This window comes from Mugil cephalus, chromosome 9, assembly GCF_022458985.1.
Source record: "Mugil cephalus isolate CIBA_MC_2020 chromosome 9, CIBA_Mcephalus_1.1, whole genome shotgun sequence".
NCBI classification, from domain to species: Eukaryota; Metazoa; Chordata; class Actinopteri; order Mugiliformes; family Mugilidae; genus Mugil; species Mugil cephalus.
This window is the reverse complement of record NC_061778.1, coordinates 24,625,451-24,647,435: the sequence shown is the minus strand read 5'-3', so window position 1 is coordinate 24,647,435 and position 21,985 is coordinate 24,625,451. Positions and strand designations below refer to the sequence as shown.

At 39.7% G+C, this 21,985-nt stretch overlaps 1 protein-coding gene across 2 annotated transcripts in view; it reads right to left on the bottom strand.

Annotated features, from left to right (window-relative positions):
* Positions 1–21,985, bottom strand: part of zbbx (zinc finger, B-box domain containing) — a 58,534-nt gene that overhangs the window by 13,518 nt on the left and 23,031 nt on the right. Inside the window, exons 8-16 of one of the 2 annotated variants that reach the window (XM_047593356.1) lie at positions 20,537–20,764; positions 18,018–18,228; positions 16,494–16,653; positions 12,338–12,438; positions 9,194–9,321; positions 8,668–8,726; positions 6,987–7,189; positions 5,299–6,159; positions 864–1,090 (exon numbers count right to left, since the gene is read on the bottom strand). In XM_047593356.1, the coding sequence (XP_047449312.1) occupies positions 864–1,090; positions 5,299–6,159; positions 6,987–7,189; positions 8,668–8,726; positions 9,194–9,321; positions 12,338–12,438; positions 16,494–16,653; positions 18,018–18,228; positions 20,537–20,764 (2,178 nt within the window). The remainder of the gene's footprint in view (positions 1–863; positions 1,091–5,298; positions 6,160–6,986; positions 7,190–8,667; positions 8,727–9,193; positions 9,322–12,337; positions 12,439–16,493; positions 16,654–18,017; positions 18,229–20,536; positions 20,765–21,985) is intronic. The other variant, XM_047593357.1, reaches the window with a different exon arrangement.

The following is a 21,985-nucleotide window of genomic DNA, read 5'->3' as shown; positions in this document are numbered from 1 at the left end:
GAGCGGAAGAGAGCAGGAAAAATACTATCTAATCATTCTAGAAGCACTTTGATTCAGGCCCAGAGGCCACAGATAACCACCATCTTTACAATCACAGACCTCATTTTGTTCCAGCTTTTTAATAAAGCCCCCACCCCCCTCTCGTATTTTTTTTTTTTTTCCATCCTCTGTCACAGTATAAAGGATTCATACCATTAAATGGCTGATAAGTCATTTAGGACCATTCAAGCAATGCCTTTTAATTCACTCTGTTTCTCTTTTCTTCACTCAATGGTTTCCACCTTTAACATTGCTTTGCCTTTCTCTGAGCTTCAGATGAATAATGTAAGTTAATTAGTGCGATCCAAATATTATCTAACTGATCAGGTCAGCTACAATAAGAAACTGTGCGTCGCTGACGTCTTCTCATTCTATGCAGTGATTACATTCAGTGCAATGACCTTCTAAAACTTGCCAACTATTGAGAGGACTACCTTCCTTGTATGGGTATTTGACTAGAAACCATTTGTTCATTCTTTCAGCAATTTAGCCACTAATACCAAACCCATGCAGAAACAACAGCTGACTGTTACTGAAACTCATACAAGACCACCCTTTTCAAAGACAAACTGTGTGCTACAAGTTTAGCTAAACTAATAAGCTTTACCTATGTTTTCAAAAGAAACATTAAGCATTAGTTACAAAAGGACATCTCTTTTGTTTTGATTCCTGATTTTCAGGTCACGTCTACAACCGTAACAGTTCAGCCTCCTCTTAGTAAAGATATACTCAAGTCAAGATTCTTCTACCCAGAAAATAATGCTAATACGGTTCTCTAACTCAGGATTCCCCCTTTCAAGATCCAAATCACACGGGAATGTTACCATGGATGGTTCTGACAGCTGTTCGGGTGTATCAGTCTGCAAATCCTTTTCTTCTTCAGCCTCTGCACGAACAAAGCAATCTCTTAGATGAGATATGGCAGGATTGTCTTTCTCTTCTCTGGATCTCCCTCTCGTTAAACGTCCATACGTCTGAGCTTCCTCGTCTGAGGAGTCTCCTTCATGTGGAGCGAGACCCAGGCTATCACTGGACATTTCATCTCCGCTGTCTTCAAGAGAAAAACAACACGTGGATTTAGAAAATTAAAGGTTTACTTGGAGTTACGATTGAAGATAAACAAAGATTTTTTTTCAAAATACTGGACTATAATTTGAGATAATGCCTTTGTGTTTATGGGGTTCAAACTAGGTTGGACTTTCAAAGCTAGTAGCGAAAAAAAACACTGACTGTCCTTGTTTACCACCCTTTGAACCATGGAAGGAACACTTTGCCTCAAACATCCAAGGGAATAATGTAACATGTCATTTAGGTGTCCTTGACACTGGAAAGCTCTAATAAGCTGATCAAGCAGGCATTCAGTGTCACACTGGTCAAAGAGCTGAACTGAAGGATGCAAAGGATGAAGGAAACACAAAGGCGACGGGTGAATAGAGAGATAGAGGAATGAAATCAGGACGTGAAGCTGAGGTAAAGTAAAAGTAAGATGGGGAAGAACTGTGACAGAACCTTTTGGAGGGGTCATCTCTTTTCAAGTCTAGATGTTACCAGAGTTTAATTCGTAAAATACTCTTAATAAATACCCCTGACATAAGGCAGAACTTTTGTCTCTGTAAACTAGCAGTTAGGACAGAGACAGTAATTGAACAAAAACTGCTGACAAATGAACAAGATGTACAGTACGCCTCAGTCTCTTTCATTCTTTCAGTGCTTTCCATAGAGGGAAAGTCACATCAGTGGTAATCTATTGTCCTCACCATCCATCGCTTTCTTTTTTACACTGCAATCCCTTGTCTGAAGAGTTTATTTTTTATCTGGAGCCCCAGAAATATTTCTTAGACACATTCAAAGTTATATTTCATTCTTCCTGACTGGCAGAGACAGTGAATTCGCAGAGCCTAAGTTTTATTAATAACTCAGCAAACCAATGAGTGCTGGATTAAGTAAAAGACATTGCCACAGCTAAACCAGCATGGGAATGTCCCCACATACAACAGTTTTGAAACTGCAAATTACAGAGCGATTAATCTGGAACTTATTAGTTTAATCAGTGTGAAGTCATTTGGCAAGGGGCTTGAATGTAATGGATGTTCATTGCTATGTAAAAGTTCCACACTATAGCTTTAAGGGTTATTATTGAAGTGCTCTCAGCTGTAATAAATGCATCAGTAAAGGTGATTTCATGGTCCTTGTTGGATTAATCTTTAAAATCGGTGCGATACGCAGAATTATTGCATAAAACTATAATGATTCAGTTTGTCAGCAGAAGAAAAAATATCTCTGGACGGTAAGTGGTACCAGACACAATCCGCTTAACAAGTCAATACGTTATCTAATTTAACCAGATGCATTCCTCATTTTTCATTAATTGGATTTATTCTGCACATTTTATGACACAGAACCACCACTTGTCAATCAAACCACCTTATGGGCATAGCATAATTTATGAAAAATTATGTCATCTATAGTTCACACCAACTTAGTTGTTCCAAACCAGGGACCGTATACCCCCAAATTGGTTAATTTAGGCTGGTGCAGCAATCGCACTCAGTACCCAAACAAATCAGTCAAGGTGAGACCAGTTGGTCTACGACACTAGAGAGGGTCTCCTCCTTCAAGGAAGTCTGGCAACAGCAGAGCACATTCTCAAAATATACATTAACACATTTTCCACACATAGACATCCATCAAACTGATCATGTTTTTCATATACAGAAAACTGTTACATGAATGACGGAACAGCAATAAATGCCCGTGTCCACATTCACAGCTATTGCTCCATTTCTGATTCAATTATTTCACAAACCTGTTTCCAAGAGCGGAGTGTCAAGAGCATGTCACAATTACTCTGTCCCTAGTGCCCTGGGATCACTAACTAAATCAAGGTTAAAAGTCACATTGCAGCATGTTGTATCAAAACAATTAATATATAATACAGATGTGAAAGCGCACTAAGTGTTGAGAAGAAAATTTTAGTTATTAACTCTTGTCAACTTCTAGTGGTAAGATAAGGTTCTGATCTCCATCTAAGTATAGACAATCACAATGTGCTGATAACACACAAACAATTATAATAATTTGTATAACTATACTTTTTGGTGGATTTCTTTTCATGCAAAGAATGTTTACATCAGTGGATTAGCAGATAGCTTTTTGAACAGCAAAGCTCAAATGCCCCTTTCTTTCTGAGTCTATGCGTATAGTGCTTACACACACCTTCAGTCGTGTCTCAATGATTGGGCTGTGTTTCATCAGTCCTGATACCAGTTAGCTTCTCTTGATGTCATTAGCCTAGGGGTTCACATATTTTCTCCAACCTTTTCTAAGTTAGTAAAGAATAGTAAAGAGTTCACTTGATTTTTCTTTTCTACTTTATGTAGGATGAGTGTATTTCCATCGGTAAACTACAGACAATGTGTGTGTGTGTGCATGCTGTACAGTAAAAAAATTCAGGGCCATTCTTTACAGTGTAATTACCTTCCTGTCTGTTGCAGTTGTGTCAGATATTTGCTTAAAACCAAATCTTAATCAATATTAATAAAAAGAAAAAGCACACATTTTATATCTCAATCGAAATTGGCTTTGACAGCCCAGCAGAATAAAAGGAAGCCATTACTGCTGGGCTCCACAAGTAGTTAATTCATATAAACTGTCTGACCACTGAGAGTTGTGTTCAAACTGTGGCATGACAAAGTATTCTATCAGGAGTCACTTTATTGCAAAGACTTGCGATTGCCCATCAATAAACATGAATATGTTTCTGGTTTACTTATTCCCTAATCTAAACCTCAGTCCCCAGAAATGATTGTCTGGGCTCTGGAAATCTCAGCAAATGATATTATCTTGAAATTGAAAAATGCATCACATTGATTTATGAGAAACACACTGTATAATGGATGTATTCTGGATGTACAAATTGTAGCAGTGCAGTCGTCACATAGAGAACACTGCCTTTAACTTTTAGACTTTTAGCTGTAAAATTTAGCTGATTGTTAACGCATTTATTTGGCTCTATGATCACTACTGGTTTAAAATAGTTTCTAACCCTTGTTAACCTGGCCATTTGGAAACTAATTGTCTTGCATGGCCATTTCACTTCCCTTTACGCCTTGCTAGTTGGCAAAATTATACCACAATCCTGCTTTGATGATTTCAAGATTTATGCCATAAAAGCAGAGGTGAAAATGTTCTTTTCATATCACATGATCTCTGATAAAGCTGTTAATTGTATGAGGTGCAAACTGGAACTTCTTTTTAAATAATGAGGATGAGGAAAGAACTGAATCTCTGATCTGTCTGTGTGTTATTTCTATGAAGTCCAACATGAATATTGGAGTCCTTAGTTGTATGTTCTTGTTGACAGGGTATAGACTTGGTACCTGTTGTTCTACTTAAAATAACTGCACAAACACAGGTACGTCTGTAGTGTAAGGTAATACAGTCAGACTTAAGTTATACAAGAACAACAACTGGACTGCACTCAAGATATGTCGAGCCTGAGATAAACAGGAAGACTTGCTCAAAACTTAAGATTCGATAAACCAACTCACCCATTTTTTATAGAGACCTTTTTTTTTTATTATCTGACAGTCAGGAGTATTCAGCCATCATTATGTGGTTATACTAAAAGGGCATACACACAGGAAGATGCTAGCAGATGTAGCAACCAGAGGCCAAGCAATGGTAATGAAATTCAGTGAGTTGTACAGATGTTAGTTGAAATAATTCTTAGCAATACCAAGCTGAAGATCAATGGGAGGAACTAATATAGTTGATTGATATATCTTTAGTACAAGGACCCACCACTTTTTTCTGTGAGTAAATATCACTCACTTAAATTATACCATAGCTACATATGAGAGCAAAACTACAGTACAAATTGCCAGTTCTTGGCAAACCACATTGTACAGCTCTGATCTAAGAGTCCATACATTAGTAATACTTCCATGTTCTGCTTGTTTTGCTCAAATCATCAATTTTATACAAGATGATTACCTAGCCAACCAGAGCCTGGAATGTCCATTAGAGACTGTCAGCTACAAAGAGATGGGTGTCAAGATGAATGCTATGTTTGTGAATAGGGTTTAGGACTTCTAAGTTTTGATACACCTGAACATCTATATATAGTTAAATTAATATCCCTTATAGAGAATGTAATGATCAGAACAAAGAAACGTTGTGAATGTAATTGATGGTCTTGCTGCCATCTCAACACCAAAAGCATACATATACATACACTGAAACTACTATTACACTCACCAATAGAGACCTCCTCTTCTTCCTCAGTTTCTACAGCTGAGGAAAGATCCTGGTTGACATTTAAGGGATAGGATGACTGGATATCCTGCATGTCCTGATGTGACAGAGTTGATTTGTGATCACCAGATAGTGAAGCAGTAGACGAAATAACTGGAGAATCCTCATATTTTGGAGTTGATCTATATTTAAAATATGCCTCTGTAGAACACTCATTAAATTGAGATAATCTTGATGGGGTTTTTGAAGGTACCGCTTGGAGCACAGGGCTTATTTGTGGTAGATTCGGTACCAAGGTTTTGGGTGGAGGGTGTGGGCTGTCGGACAGAGGTGACAAAGGTAGCTGGAGTTGATTGTCTGATACTAGAGACTCTGGGTAATGTTGGAATTGCTGTGGGGGCATCAGATTGCTTCTTGATGATCCACTGAGTTTTAGAGATGAGATTTGTTCTGCGAATAACTGGCAAGATTGGAGTTGTTCTGTAGAGAGAGATGAGCCTGGGTCCTTTTGTAATGGAACTGAATGGTAAACTTTGGGCAATAAGATTGACTCTGTGGCGCTTGATGACAAGACTGTGAACGTAGACCGAAGGGAAAACGATACGGATGGAGATGAGGTGAGGCGCTCCTCTGGGGCTGGTGAGTTGTTAGCTAATACATCAGGCAAGAGAGAAGATTTGGGGACCTCCGACTGGGAATGAGGTAATGAGGATGGAAGTTGTGGCGATCCACATTTAGCTTTAGGTTCCTGGATAGTGGGAGAAGAAATGGACCTTGGTAGTTTTGAAGTTGGTGTCTTGATTGATGCCCTCAAAGCTGTGTCTGTAGCCAGACATGCTGGTGGCTTATGTTTAGAGGAGAATGCTGTGCAAAAGATAAAAAGACAAATAATATCAAGTGTATTTGTTTCTCTTGCAAGCATGCGGTCATATATTGCTTCATAAACACACTGGAAATTTTATCTATTTTCATTTAGTCCAAACCTTTGGAGCTTAGAAATTGTAGTAATGTAACTTCTGTATTACATTTGCCAGTGTCTGCAATACACATGATCAAACTGCCTTTCACACCTGACCTGCACAATGTTGTCAGTGCTTGGGGCTACATACACTAAAATTTCAGTGTCATTACACTTAAGTTCCTAAAGTTAATTGCATAAAATAATTAAAGTCACTGTAAAAAATAAAAAAATATATATATATCATGACATTGCACTCCAGACACCACTTGGCACCACTACCTTTAGTTCTCAGTGAAGAACAGAGGCCTTGTGTTGAATCTTTCAGCGTTATCTGACCTGGCCTGTAACCTAAGCAATGACCTGTAATGTATGTGGCGCTATTAGTTTGAAATCTTGCTGTGTCTGCAAGACACTGAGATAAGTGTGTGATGCAACCTGATTTCCAAATCAAGCACTCCTGTAGTCTGAGTTCAGCACAGACTGTCATCTATCTTTCCTCACGATTTGCTGCATCTGTCATGACAGGCATGCACACACAGCCACAAAATAATCTTGTGAATTTAAAACTGATTATTCAGGGCGTACAAATGTCGGCTCAAATTCATGTTCTGTTTTGTGCTCAAATAATGATCTGCAAAACACTCATCAAATTTCCAGTGTCTGTTTCCAGACATTTCTAGAGTAAATGTCCATTACACTTGTAAAATCCTGTATAAGTCACACATCTCACATTTAACTGAGTGCTCGGCTTGTGAAGTCTTAGGCTCAGATGAAGGGGGCTTCTGATGTATTCTGGGTTGTACAAGTGCTCGAGACTGTCTGGATGGTGGTGTTGGACAAGGAGACAAGTGTCTGACTCCTGAGGACCCACCACTAGCTGTCTGGGTAAACAGTATTTTTTCTTTCTTGGAGAACTGCTGAACAGAGGTCATCCTGTGGAAAAAAATAAAAGAACGTTTGTAAGTGCCTCCATTCCTACCGCTTAATTGTTATACATACATTTCCATGCACTTGACACTGTTGTAATTAAGAATTAGCAACTTTGTGAAGGATTTTACTGATTTTATTTTAAATTCTTAATTAAATAATGACTGGATGATTGTGTCATTTACCCCACAACCCTTGACTACTGAAAGTATTTTCTACAGCATTGCTTTTTCTGCTATCTCAAGACAATGAGGTGAGTGGGTATGACAATAATCATCTCCTTTTCCTTAGTCTCAAAGGAACCACAAGTGAATTCAATCAAGCAGAGACCTGCTGTTCACCTGATTGCTCACCAGCTGCCTAGAAATGTTTCAAAATTACCCGTCTCACCTTAAAATGACTAATTTTAGGTTGTCACCTCATGAGTGTCATCAACTGAATGTCTACACATATTCTTGTGTGAATGCACAGGTTATTTCCCTCTCAGCAGAGGTCTAATGGAAAATGCTTATCTTATTGTGCAAGTCTAAAAATCCCCTCCCATTAGAAAATATCACCATTATTATGTTGCGACAAATTAAAAGTAAGAGAATATGTTTTTTTTTGTTTTTTTTTTTTTATTTCTCACAAAAACACCTCAATACATATTATACAGCATTGACATATATTGCATCATATGGACTGGGTGTTGAAATAAATAAATAACCTTTTCAGTTACTGTTAATTTTCTTGGGTATTGGGTAAGCCAGCTTTGAACTCACACCTATTCCTCAGAGGCACTGACTTCTACTGTGGTTTAACCTTCTGACCACACGCAGAAAAACAGATAAAGGCAATTTGATGTATAATAAATGGAGACACTGGCAATCTTTTTTAATAATTCATACATTTTTCAAAAAAATCCAGTAGAACTCCTTTATCTGTAGGTGGCAAGACTCAAAGACTTCTTCAGGATGTGAGACAGGTATAGTCACTTAAATTGTTTTCGCCTTTTATAAAGTAGGAAAGGGTGGATGTGCTAGATCTTGACCTGATGGTCATGAAAGTGATATAACACCGATATAATATTGCGTAGGTCTCCCTTGTGCCTTATCAGAGAATGGGCATGAGCCTTCTGAGGTGTCTGGCAATAAAATGTTGTTAGTGGGCGTCTTTGGGTCCTATGGGTTGAGGGGAGGGGCCTCTGTGGATCATCCCACAGATTCTTGATCAGTTTGGGATCTAGTGAGTTTGGAGGTCAGGTCAAGTCATTCAGAGTCGCTCCTAAAGCATTATTGTGTCTGTGTCTGTGTCAGGCTGCATCCTACTGTGGATGGTTGTCTGGTCTGGTCTAGGTGGGTACTACATGTCTGAGTATCATTACACTGAATTGTTACAAGATGGTCAGTGTTATTTACTTCTTCTGTCAGTGGTTTCAATGTTGTGGCTGATCGATGGGAGTATGTGCACACACACATATACATATTTTTTTTTTCATTACTTACTCTGTATTGTCATCTGTCTTCTGATCAGCAGCACAGACTCCCTTTGTGTCTCTATTTGTCTGTGCAGAATAAAAGAGATCAGAGTTACACTTGTGAAGGAAGTGCAAATGGAAAGGAGGATCATGCTTGTGTCATGAAGCCCTTGCAATATAAATACGAAGTGTATGTTGGGTACAGAATGTGCAGCGTTGACAAGATGTTTGCAGGTTACAAATGAAATACAGTTAGCATCTAACCAGGAGTGCAAAGAATGAATGGATTGTCAGAGACTATGATGTGGTACTGGATGTTAATGTCCAACAAAAACCTGGACCTCGGCTCCGCTAAAATAAGCAGGAAAAAATAAACATTATATTAGCAAATCTTTTAAGACACTGAGCTTTATGATGTGCACTTGCTGCTGCCTTGATCTTTTAAGCTCCGTGTGCAGGTGTAAGTTCAGATGTCTATGTGACCCCAATTACCCTATGAAGATGTACAATGTGTGTGCTCATGTAGGAAAAATGCTTTTAAATTAACAACTCACCTCATCCAAGACCTCTATGACAATGCACGATACAGGTGTAGTAGTAGTAGACTGTGGCTCAGTGCTGTCCCTGCTCACTGTAACATCGAACAATGACGCACAGTAGCGTCGGAAATCCTCTTCCTCAGCTACAAACACACAAATCAAGACAGTGCAAAAGACCATGGCTAGCAAAGCTTTTGACTTACAGTATATGTGACAGACTTGGGACATTCACTTCTGAGCTGCTTGCAGTTTTTTTTAGATTTACCTTTATTAATTTGTGTTTATTCTTTACGAAAATTTAGCAACACACTGAGTCAAAGATATAGACACATGTGACTGTGTAATGAAATTATAGTGAAATAATTATAAGTTGTACATCATTTACAATTCAAAGTTTGCTCTGACAGGAGCATTTGTCATTATACATGCATACAGGCCATGCCAATATCCCTCAGCATTCTGCTCAGCTCTCAGGTCATCTCTCACATTTTGGCACCCAGACAGCTTGTCTACTGAACTTTTGCACTTCTTTGGCAGCCCTGAGAGTGACCCAGTGCAAATCGGAATGATGAATGATAGACACAACACTGATGAAATATAAACAAGGGTATTAACTTAAATGTGATGTTAAATAGAGACTCTGCATGATCAAATGTTCTGTTTTTATCATTCAACTTTTATATGGTTAACCTCACCTCTACATTAAAAGTTAACATTTAAAGAGATGGTCCATTGCCACTTTTGGCACAAAACTGTCTGGGAATTTAAATAATATTCAAAATGTCAAAAGCTAAAACTGCATGACAATGACCTCAGACTTACAGCACTATTCATAAAAAACATTCCTTCAACAACAAGAGGAACAGTAGTATTCCGCTAATAATCAGAATAATCTCATGTAACCACTTCTGTAAAGAGACTGGCTGAACTGTAAGGATTTGAAAGCGGTGGCATAAACGCTTAGAATTCATTCAAAAGGAAAATATTAACACCAATTACCCATGTAAAAACTTCATACAATTTAGTCAGTGAATCTCTTTATTAGTTGTTAGTTGACCTCACATGAAAGCACTCAGTTAACATATAGAGGCCCTGTATATATGAACCGAGGACATCTTTTAATATTAAGCAACTGTCTGCAGGTTATTCCAGATGTCATGGTTATTTATGCAGCCATTCCATTGTAATACCAAGACACATACCTTCTATTCTGATAGGTACATGACTGTATATTATAATAATAACTATTATAAATACTTTACCTTGACATTTCGTTTACTTTCCCTTGAAGTGTAATTTTACAGTCTATATATTTCTATGGTTGTTTTACCACTGCAAATTACCTGCCTGTGCCAGCTCTCTCTCTCACACACAGACTAACAATCCTTCTATCACATCACCGCATGGGTCTGACAGCTCAGGAAAATGAGAATTTAAAACAAGAGGGAGCTCCCCACATGATGCTGGAAAACAGCTTTTATTATTCATGGGTACACACGTTACCCACCTCTTCATATTCAAAGGCAGGAGAGACAGAGAAACTCACCCGGTTGTAATTGGCATGCAGTGAGAAAGTTGGAAGCAGGTGGAAGGAATGGTTTATCAGCTGCTGAACAGCATCTACATTTCTTTCCTCACATCTGCATGTATCTAATGCAATACAACATCAATTATATATTTGTGAACAGACATGGGGAATTGGAATGGGATGTCTGCTCTTTAAAGGATGGAAGGAATGGTCTAATTAAGAGTATAATAACCACTTTAATAAGGTTCTGAAGATGCCACAGAATGTGAGGGAATAATAACTTGTGTGACTCTAATTTGTTCTGCTGGGAAATTTTTGGACCTGGTATTCATGTGACTGTTACTTATATAAGAACAACTAGAAAAAAACAAACAACAAAAACATGAAGAACACAACAAGGTGAATTCACCAGATCTCAAACTGATCAAATTTCTGTTACATGATCCCCTCCCTTCATTCCCTTCATTCAAGAACAACAAGGATAGTTTAAAGATTTTAAAGATTGTCCATACACAGCAGGACTATCAACAGACATGCTAAGTGCATTGCTACGTAAAAGCTTAGAGTGCTCACCTGACTGAGAGTTATTTGACTTAAGCTCAATGATAGATGGTTTTTCCAGTTACCTGCCGCTTTCCAAACTGTTCCTAAGGATAACTTCCTAGAAGATTCCAAAAATGCTGGGTAACAAACCATTCGATAGGTTAGTGAAGGCAGTTAGCCTTTGCTTATCAGTTTGGTTGAAGCATGTGAGATTTTGCATTGTCTGTGTTGTTGAATTAATTTGCAAAGAGATTTGTTCGAAGAATCGAGGACCATGTGAGCAGCACAGTGGAGAACTGCTGAGATATTGCTAATTCATGAAGTGCACCTTGGTCATTTAAACCACAAGGACACTCCAGTTAGTAAGAGCTATTAGTCAGCACTTCAAATTATTCTGAAAACCATGTGGTTGTTTCATATTTAACATGACTCCGGTGAGTACAGGGAGCTATTGTGACCTTAAATATTTGGGAGAAACAGCCATTTAAGACAGGCATCTCTAGGGAATGGGGCAAACGCAGATCCCAACAAGGTCAGGACGAGAGTGAATCCTGAGTGATGTGATGAGAGACAGTCGACACCCCGGGGTCAAGAGTTTTAGAAGGGGAGAGATAATCCTGGTGTACCCGTCTTTTCCCCCTCAGTTGGGGGGCAGGAAGTCACAACAGTATGCTGAATGATGAGCTCCAGGCTGTGAGCTCCAGACTCCAGGCCAAACACCATCCCCCTCTCCCTGCCCCATTCCTTACCCTGTCAGGCTTCAGGCACCTCTAACAGCCCTCTGCCCACACAATCACAGCCAGTGATTACCCATCACATTGCTACGGATAGATGGGCAGGCACTGATACGTCTGACCTGTTGAGGGGGAAAGATTTTGCTTTTGTGTGTTTGTGTGTGCGCAAGCATGTTCGTGCAGGTCATCTGTCAAACAACCCTGTACTGTGCCGTTGCTTTGTTTGGTTGTGAGCCTTTTTCTACAAACGTGGGGTGCACAGCAAAAGCGTACAGTTCTCAAAGTTAGATGCCAGTGTCATATTTCAGTGTCAAAAGGTTGTCATGGACCTCTGTGCACAAGCACGTGTATTACCGGTAAAGGTGCTTTCAGTCTCCTCTTCAGTGTTTGAAGTAGGTATTGATTTTAAATCTTTTCCACAGGTCAGTGATGGATGATTAGTATCAATCGGTGTTCTGGAAAGACAAAAATCACATTTAGATCAATAAATAAGGCCAGTCCCCAAGATAAAATAAAACAATATAAAGTCAGTATTCATTCTAGTTTTATTCTCTTATCAGCTACAGTCCCATGTAAGTAGCACAAACCAATGCCCCAGTCTGAACTGCCCAGTGTGAGGCTGGCGATTCAGACTTTGAAAGCAAAAGGCGGGGGGACGTACATGTTTGAATCCTTCTTAATTCAATACTATTACTGACAACTGACTTAGCCTAACTAAACGTCCTCAATGGCAAAGACCAACCATGGGCCTATGAAATAGTTAGCATTCAATAAGGAAGAGATCAGTAGTTTTCCCCTAAAGTAATCAATACAATAACAAATAATTAAGTCTTCCTAAAGTGAAAAAAAATTGTTAAAAAAGTGCCTTTTGAGACAAATTATGGATGTGTGTCATTGAAGAACTACGTAGGTGTGTATAAGACATGCCGGCAAGGTTTAAAGTTAAGAAAAACCATCCCTTCAAGCAAGGAGAGTAAGCCTTTCAATAAAACCATTTATCCCCTTTATGCCGAGGTACAAAAGGTCTGTCAAGCAGGTCATAGTTAGACCATTACCCAAACTATTCACACCTCCATTTCTGCACTCTAAACTTTGGGTCTAAGTAACTTTGTGACACAGGTCAAATCAGCTGTTTCAGACTAGTCAGTTCTACTTTACTTCAGAAAACAATTGATGGCTTGAAGCCAAGAAAAAACCTGACAGCACAGACAGAAGCAAGAGGATCAGCAAGTTCATTGGGGAAACAGTATCAAAATATTGTAGATGACAAACAAGAACGAAACAGCTGGAGTTTTGTGTTGTTTAGAGGGTGGGTCTCCAAACAATACGAAACTATTGCAGCCCGCAAAGCATTCGCTACCTGGCTGTGAGGAGAATATCTGATTCATAAAAAACCGTTACGTATAAAAATATGTCATTACAGGATTTTTTTGGTAAATACACTGAACCTGGAACAGTCTGTCTGAATCTCCCCTTACCACAGGTAGGAGCCATCTGGTAAAGATTTTTCAAAACACAGATATTTTTCAAATGTCACCACTGGCAAGCACACTACGAGAAGAGAATACAAAAGATCTACATGGTTGTGTGACATCTTCAGCTTGCTCATTGAACTCAATTTGTCACTGCGGGGCAGAATGATAACTGTCTTCAAGCTGGCAGATAAAGTGTCTGCATTTAAAGTCAAACTAGAACTGTGGGGACAGCGTGTGGACAGGAGCATATTTGACGCGGCTCCAACATTAATTTGGTTTTAGGGAGAGCCTGAGGCTGAACCACCCTTATTCCAGCCTTTGACAAAATTCAGATGCACAAGATAGGAGCCGTGACATTTGGGAATATGTCCCCGTCTAATCAAAGATCAACACTGCGATGTGGTGGTGGGCTGAAAATGATGTTCGTCATAAAACCTCTGCCGGCATTCTGGATCAAAGTCAGGGCTCAATGTCCTGAGATAGCCTCGAAAGCAGTGAGACGCTGCTTCCATTTCAAACATCATAACTCTGCGAAGTGAGGTTTTTTGCAATGAACAAAAACTGAATTGTGGAAATGGCTGGATATGATGGAAAAAAGGTTGAGGCTGGCTAAGAGGTATCCTGGTGTTTCTGAATACATAAATGAGGAAGGTTTCTCTTTTAAAATAATGTACTAATGGTCCTTCTTTACTTATTCAGATATCAAATAGCATCATCGTGTCTGTGAAGGTTCTCAGTCATCCAGGTCATGGTAATCCAAAAAAGCGTTGAATAAGGTCAGCTGGACTTGTAGAATTTCTTGAAGACGTTTCGCCACTCATCCGAGTAGCTTCTTCAGTTCTGATGAACTAGTGGGAAATTGAGGTTTAAATAGGAAAAAACTCTGTGGGTAGCACCCACCAGAAACTTGCTTGACCAGAAACTGGGGTCACTAATTGCCATAATGGCTGATACTTACCTGTCCTTGAATGGGGGGAACTGTGTGCCTAGGCTAACTTACCCTATGAATAGAGCTCTAACGAGGCTATTGTCCATGGGAACCTGGAGGCTCAATGTGTGAATGTTGTTGAAACTTCTTGGGGACAGAAGTCAAAACTGAATTATAAATAGTTGGTAAATTAAATCTCAGTCCACCTCCTCTGTTTAGAGAAGGTTTCTCCATTTTTGACATAGATGGCTTCCTTAACTCCTCTCTCAAACCATCTGTCCTCTCTGGCCAAGTAGCATCATCACCCAATGAGAGCTGGAGTCCCTGACAGTGTACATACATACATATATATGTGTGTGTGTGTGTGTGTGTGTGTCTATCTATTGAAATAATAGGGGTTTATTATGGCTATTATAAGCAGTCTTTGTTTTGAGTAACATGCTTCAATGTGCAATGTAGTCTGGCTTCCCAGTTATTTTTTACTCTAACAACTTTAAACACTATAATATAACATGGAATGTAATGTAACCCATCTAGTCTTGAACAGTCAAATCCAGCCCTCCAGAAGCATATATCACAGTTCTATGCCTGTGTAGACTTTTATTTCAGGGTCAACTCTGGCACTTGATGGAAGGATGGGCATTCTTACCCCACCCACACTGCTGAGCGGGCTGAGGAAATCAGATTGATTTCACCCCTTTGTCACAAGCTTGCTTTCCGTAACCTGCAGGCCACACAAATCTACCGAGGTGATAGAGAGTTTACGACTCTAATATAGCTGAGCACTTTTCGCAAATTCTTTAAAGCTCCTTCCACCACACTCCCTCCTTTTTCAACTCCGTTCCCATTATTATTGAAGCTTGTTAAAATTCAGCCTCTCCTTCTTCTTTCCTCTTGCCAGCCAACCAGTCTCTGTGTCTCTCCATTAAGTTCTGCCCCCATCACCGCTGCAGGCTTATTGCACTCTAGATTGGCTCTCTGGTCTATTCCACAGTTAAAGGCTGCTACAGCTGGGGACTTAGAGCATTCCTGCTCAGTCAGTCAGAGGACCTAAAACTGCACTCTGCTCTCCTCTCCCCTGACCTGCTCTCCTGTGGACGACTCAGCCCAAAAGGAGCCGCTTAAATAAAGGCTGTAATAATGGGGACTGCTGAAGCCAAGCCCACGGGCAGTGTACTTCACAATAAGAGCTAAGACACTGCTTTGTACACTGGTGACTCAAAAGTCACATGCCTCTCCTGCCATACACCACAGAGAGAGGCGTGTGACAGCATTAACAGCGATAAGAAAACTGTGTTTGTGTGTGTTCTCATATGACTAAATTTGTGTCCACATTTTGGAAAGTAGCAAGACGGAGAAGCTGTGTGTGTTTGATGTGAAAACAGTGCTCGTGTTGGGACTGCATGTTCCCACTTGTACTTGTAGTACTTTAAAGAGTTGGTGACCTCGGTTTGCGTCTCCTAAAGTGTGCTTTAATTTTGGTCTACACACTGTGGTGTTGCAGCTGTCTGTTTGTGTTTTTGCTGCTGTAACCCAGCAGGGATGTGCTGCGAGTTGGAAACTGAACGGCTGAACTATTGATCAAGGAGACAAATAATCTGTCTCAGCTTTCCTGGAGTTTCTACAAGTTTTACATTTGCTAGGTTGCGTCACAATAGAGGGCATGCTCGTGATGTCACTGCCAGCGAAGTACCCATGGTTACGGTCACTGAGTGGTGAAAAGTGACAGCGGAGCATGGAGATTAGCCACATTAGTTTGAATCATAGGCCTTAATACTGTCTAAATTGCTGCATAGGAAGAAACAACTGAAATCCAGGCACAGAAACATGGTGTTGTGGTTCATATTTAGTGTCAGGTCATATTCATTTATGCTGTATTTTTTGATGAAGTCATACCTTAAGTTACTTCTCAACTTGCGTTCTGGAGGGCTGTCAGATAAGTCTGATGATGGTGCATAGTTACGTTCCAGCAATAAATAACAATAAAATAATAAACAGAATATTTGCGATCACTCCTCGTGATCCCTTTAACGTCCGGTCAGACGCAAAAACCCTTAATGTGGTTTAGCATAAAGTACGTGTGGTGCATGCACATTGCCTTCTGTACCTGCGGTGTTTCTTGAGAAGCAGTCTGTCTATGTAGGAAAGGCTGTTTCCTGTGAACTCCACCTTGATAGGTGTCCTCTCTCCTTCCGCTGCTCTTCGTTGTCCTTCAGCGTCCCTCTCTGGAGGGAGGTCAGCTTGGGTTGCCATAGCTGACACTGATACTGGACAAATATGTTGAGGGGGATATCACACAAAAACAAAGTTAAGATAAGAGGAGGAAAACATAGCCTCGAGGAAAGGAAGAGTCAGAAAAAGTTAAGGAAGGAACCAGGAAAACATAATCCGCCAGCTTCTCAACACCTCCCCTCAGGAAGTGACAAAACACCTTGTCACGCTGCCACAAGTGCCAAAACACGAACAGACAGGAGAGAGACCCCTGGGAATAAGAAATAGATGTACACAATACAAAAGGATGAGAGAAGTGAGTGGATGAGAGAAAAGATAGAAGTAAAGAACAGAAATGTTATGATTGTACTCCAGACACTTTGGCAGTCCGCAGTGGCAGCTTTAAATTGGGCCTGGGTGCCATTGGCCTGACAGAAATAATTAGGGCTGGAGGGGCTAGCAGCAATTTGCAGAGCGGAGGGATAGAGGAGCAGAGTCTGTCCAAGCAGTAAAGCAGAGAAAATGGGAGGCCTAATAAAAAGCACAAACACCTAGACACATACACACAAAAACTGGAATAATAGTCCTAATACACACACCCACATAAACCTGGACCCACAAACACTGGCGCACATGTACAAAGACACAAGGTACGTGGATGAGGCAGAAAAATGCCCGGCACAGTGGAGCGTGTACACATACGCATACACGCAGCGGAGACGATTAGTGCTGTGGTGTGGAGTTGGGGCCCTGCTTAACACTCTTCTCATTATCTCAATATGCAATAGCCATGGATTACCCTCCTACTGCAGTGCTAAGCACTTTCAAGAAGGCCTGAACAGATCAGAGCACAGACAGGGAGAGGGGCAGCAAAACGCTGAGGAGTAGGTGGAAATGGGAGGGAAGGAGAGTCAGAGGAAGAGCCAAGAAGAGAAGTATGTAGAGTGAAAATGTTTTAGTCGTAAATATTTATCTGATAGCATATATAGTAGTATAGTTATACAATATCCCCCTCCACTTCATGGAGTATTGGTTTCAGCATGACTTTGACCATCTACTAATGACAACTCCTCTAAACAACATGTTTTACAATGTTGTTTAAGAACTTCTTAAAGGGGTTTTTAAGAAATTGGGGTTGGCCTCTTTTTCTAATTACCCATTACTGAACGATAAGCACAACATGACAGAGCAGTCTCAGTGTGAAAAGTTACATTTCCAGACTGTTCTAGACTAACAAGAGGAGGGGCTGGAGAAAAGACGCTATAGGAGAAGCAGGATATGCGAAATGATATGGTCAGATGAATGTTTGTCTTTTTAACTGGAGTCAGTATTTGTGACCAGGCATCATTGTGTTATCTGTTACGTGGTTAAGCCTTAACCTGCATGTATGTGTATACAACCACGTGTGTGTTAAATTAACCTGGTCTGACAGGTATCCACATTGCCTCTGGATTCATAAATCCTAATCCACCATCACTCCTCCTTCCTCTCCAGTCTTGGAGGGCCTCCTGGAAAGATCTTGCAGACTCCTCCTCATCGTACTCTCCTTCATGAAGAAAACGTGAGAATCCTCTTTTTACATCCTCAGGGTTTCCCACCTTTGTCTCCTCTTCATGATTCACCCTCAACTCCTTCAATAAAAGGAATAGCAAGTAACTGCAGTTAGAGTGATCAATTGTCAAAATGTTTAAAAAAAAAAAATCACTCTAGTAAAAATCGCTCTAGTGTGCATTACTAAATATTCATTTGCTGGTGTCTGCAATTTAATGAAGGGGACAGTTAATTATATTTCTAAGTGCTCCAGGCACTCTACTGTCTGTTGATTCCACAGGCAAGGACACAATATGTCTTTAAAGTTTGTACTTAAGTTTGCAAAATTAGCTGTAACCAATGCTATGACTTTATTAATGCATCATTTTAAATGGATGAAAGTCCCTAATCTCATAATTAGTCTTCAAAATAGTAGCTCAACTGAAATATTTAAAGTCATCTCAATCAGAAGTAGAACCATAGAGTGATTTGCTGCATTGCATCCAGTGTGAATGTAAGACTGAGCAGCTGAAAAAGGTAAGTGGGCGTTCAGCAGTAGTTGTAACTTTCCTCATTCTCAGCTTCCGGAATATGTGATAAAAAGATGAACATGGTCTGCTCCAACTACTTTAACTCTTAAACCTTAGATCTATGGTGATGGGACACATCAAGGGTTTCTCCTCTTATATCCTCCTTTATTATATATTAAGGGAGTTCTCTGAACTTTCACATATGAAATACTGCAATTAGGGGAACTGTGCTACCAATCTATCCGTTCTGTCTACACACCGGTAGCATAAATGATACACACTGGCTATGTTTAAAACATGACACTCAAAATCTACAGGGGTATAGAGTGGAATACTGTTTTCTACAAGGACTTAAAACATTCTGATCTCTCTGTGTTAAGTAAGGGTATGGGTGCCTCTCAGACTGGGTGATTATTGAAGGTTCTAGCTGAAGTCTAAACATACATGCTGAACGTTGGTTTGATTCACACACAATTTTCTCAGTACTTTGTGACCCCAGCTGTTCCAAACGACTGCTGTGTGAATAAGGTCAACCGAGCTCTGTGGTGTAAAGAGTCTGAAATGTCAATCTAGCTGTTTCTGCCAGACCTACACCGCTGGGGGGCATTTTTTAGTCCAAAAGTACATGCAGTTCACAAGCCTGCCTGTAGCTACAGCCTGTGGATATGGCGTCAATTAGGGTTTGTTTGAAACCCTTTCAATTGACTCTCAGGGTCCGGAGGTAAAACGCATACCGCATGGGGGTCGGTTTGATACGTTTCTACTGCACTGTCACAGCAAGTGAACTGTAAATAGAGAGAAATATCATTGAAGGCTCAGTAATCTGACAAATCTACGGTATGTTTAGTAGATAATTGTGGGTATATTTACTGTTTTTAAAAAAAATCTTATTTTATGATATACAGTAGCCTTTGTTATTTAAGATTTGTTATGTCATTCATAGAAATAATTAACTGTATTTGACAGAAGCACAAACATCAAATATCTAAGAATCTAAGAAAGAATCTAAGATTCATTTGTCTTCATTTGTCTTGAGTTGAGTTGAGTTTGCACACCAAGATTATATTTATCATTCAAAACTGTTTTATTTACATTTAAACTTTAAATTTTCAATCATCATTAAACATCACCTTTCTGACCAGTCAGAGCCACTGTACATAAAAACGCAGTCAGACAAAATGGCTATTGCTATTCGCTGGTGGTCTTCTCTAAAATCTGTGGTTCCAATGGAGCGAGCAGCATTTAAAAGTGAACCACTGACATTCTGATACAGACCGATATAGATAGAAGTAATAGTGCAGATGCCTTCTCCGGAGGAAAAACTCTCCTTAGTGTGAAGGTGTTTGCCTGCCAAATTTAGATGTGTCATACAGTGGGTATAAAAATCTATACAGCATTGTTAAATCAGAAGGTTTTTGTGATGGGTATGATAACATCAGCAAATGCTTGAGTAACAGTGACTTGGCCACAATATAACATTTTGTAATATAATGTGAACACAGCCTAACAAAAACAATCTCAAATCGCAGTATTAATAAAAGTGTTGATTGTTGTTTCATGCCTGATTAATATTATGACGACTTTCACTGACATGTTGAAGAGTCACTTCCAATGTGCATTTGTTGTCTAGTTGCGGTGGATCAAAATAAGTGAATGAACCACCTGTGGTTCCTGCTGTTTGTTATATGTTAGGAGATGTATATATGATGTGTTTTGTATGTGTCTTGCTTATAAATGAGTGAACTGTTTATACTGTATGCCGCACATATTAAATCCAGTCTAAGCTTCTCCACACAATTGTATTTTTTCCCAAACTAAGCTTAATCCTTTATCACAGTACTAGTATTAGTGTGGCAGCCTGTATGAGGTTTCCGCCTACCTGGCTGCAGTGAGGGTGAAATTTCATATGATTCTTCTTAACCTCTGTTCCTTTTTCTGGGCTCTCATCCCTCCATCTGGTCGTTGCATTGGATGTGATAGCGTGATTGGAACCTTTGTTGAGACAGGAACTTGGATTCATAAAGGTACCGGCAAAGGAGCTCGAGTTACTTTGTTTCTGGATGCAGCTGACAACATCTCCAATGGTCACATGGGTCTGCAAATTTGTCTGTAACAAAAGGCCAGAAAACACAAGGCTATGCAACAAGAAGAGAAATATTTCATAATCCAGCAAAATAAGCAACAACAAATGAATCAAATAAACTGATACACTGTTTAAAGCAGAGTGTCTCATAAAATAAGAAATGAATAAAGCATTTATCAAAATCAAAGTAAATGGATAAATCCTTCCTTGAGGCCATCTAAAGAAAATATTTGATATTTATAAGAATGGAGTGATTCACTCCGAGTGCCTCTGCTGAATGTTTTCATTAATAAATGTGAACAAATTCTGTCCATCATGCGCTACAAAAATAGGTTCTCAGGCCAAACTGTGGATTTTGGCAGAAAATATACCCTGCAGATAGAGTGAAGTGATCAACAACAATAATTAGTGTCCTAATTGTGAAACTGGAGACAAGAGATATATTGGTTCCAACTTTTCCACAAATGAAGGTAATAAGCACAAAGCCAGCTCCCCATTGATGTACACTGATGGCATAAAGGCAATGAGATGAGGCCACTTTAGACAGCTGCCATGATCCCATTATGAGGGTACAACCTAATCATTTTAAGTGCTCATCCCTACATCACTGGCATAACCTTGAAAGTCACAACAGTGAACTCCATTTTAGTTAATGTGTGCACCTTTATTTTATGTAAATGAGCCTGCAAAGAGCCTGTATAGACCCATATTGTACTGGGAAAGCCTATGACCAAGCTGGTACCACATTAAGTTACATTACATCCCATACAAGCTGCTGAATTATGCACATATATTGACAAACTCCATCCAATATGTACACTCACAAACATGCACATGACTATTTTTGTGAGGACATTCACTGACCAAAAAATAAAACTTAACAACTCAAAAATCCCTTTGAAAGGGTGTAAGAAAAGAACAAAACGTGTTTATGTACACAGGTACCTAAAAACCCACTCCAATTGTCCGTGTTTCCTTGAAAACAATTATTTACAGTGTGTGCCCTAACGTCTTCATACTGTAGAGGAGAAAATGTGAAGCACACTGCATAAGTGCTGATTGATTTTCTACATACCACAAGTTGACGTCATTATTCTGTTTCATTAATCACCACTGACCAGCAGGACTCCTGAGGTTAACCCGTCTGTAGATGACTATCTTGTCCTTGAGGTCTTGTCCAGACGCAAACAAACATGTAATCATTGTAAATGTGGAGGAGCTGACAGCTTTGGGCAAGGCTAGGAG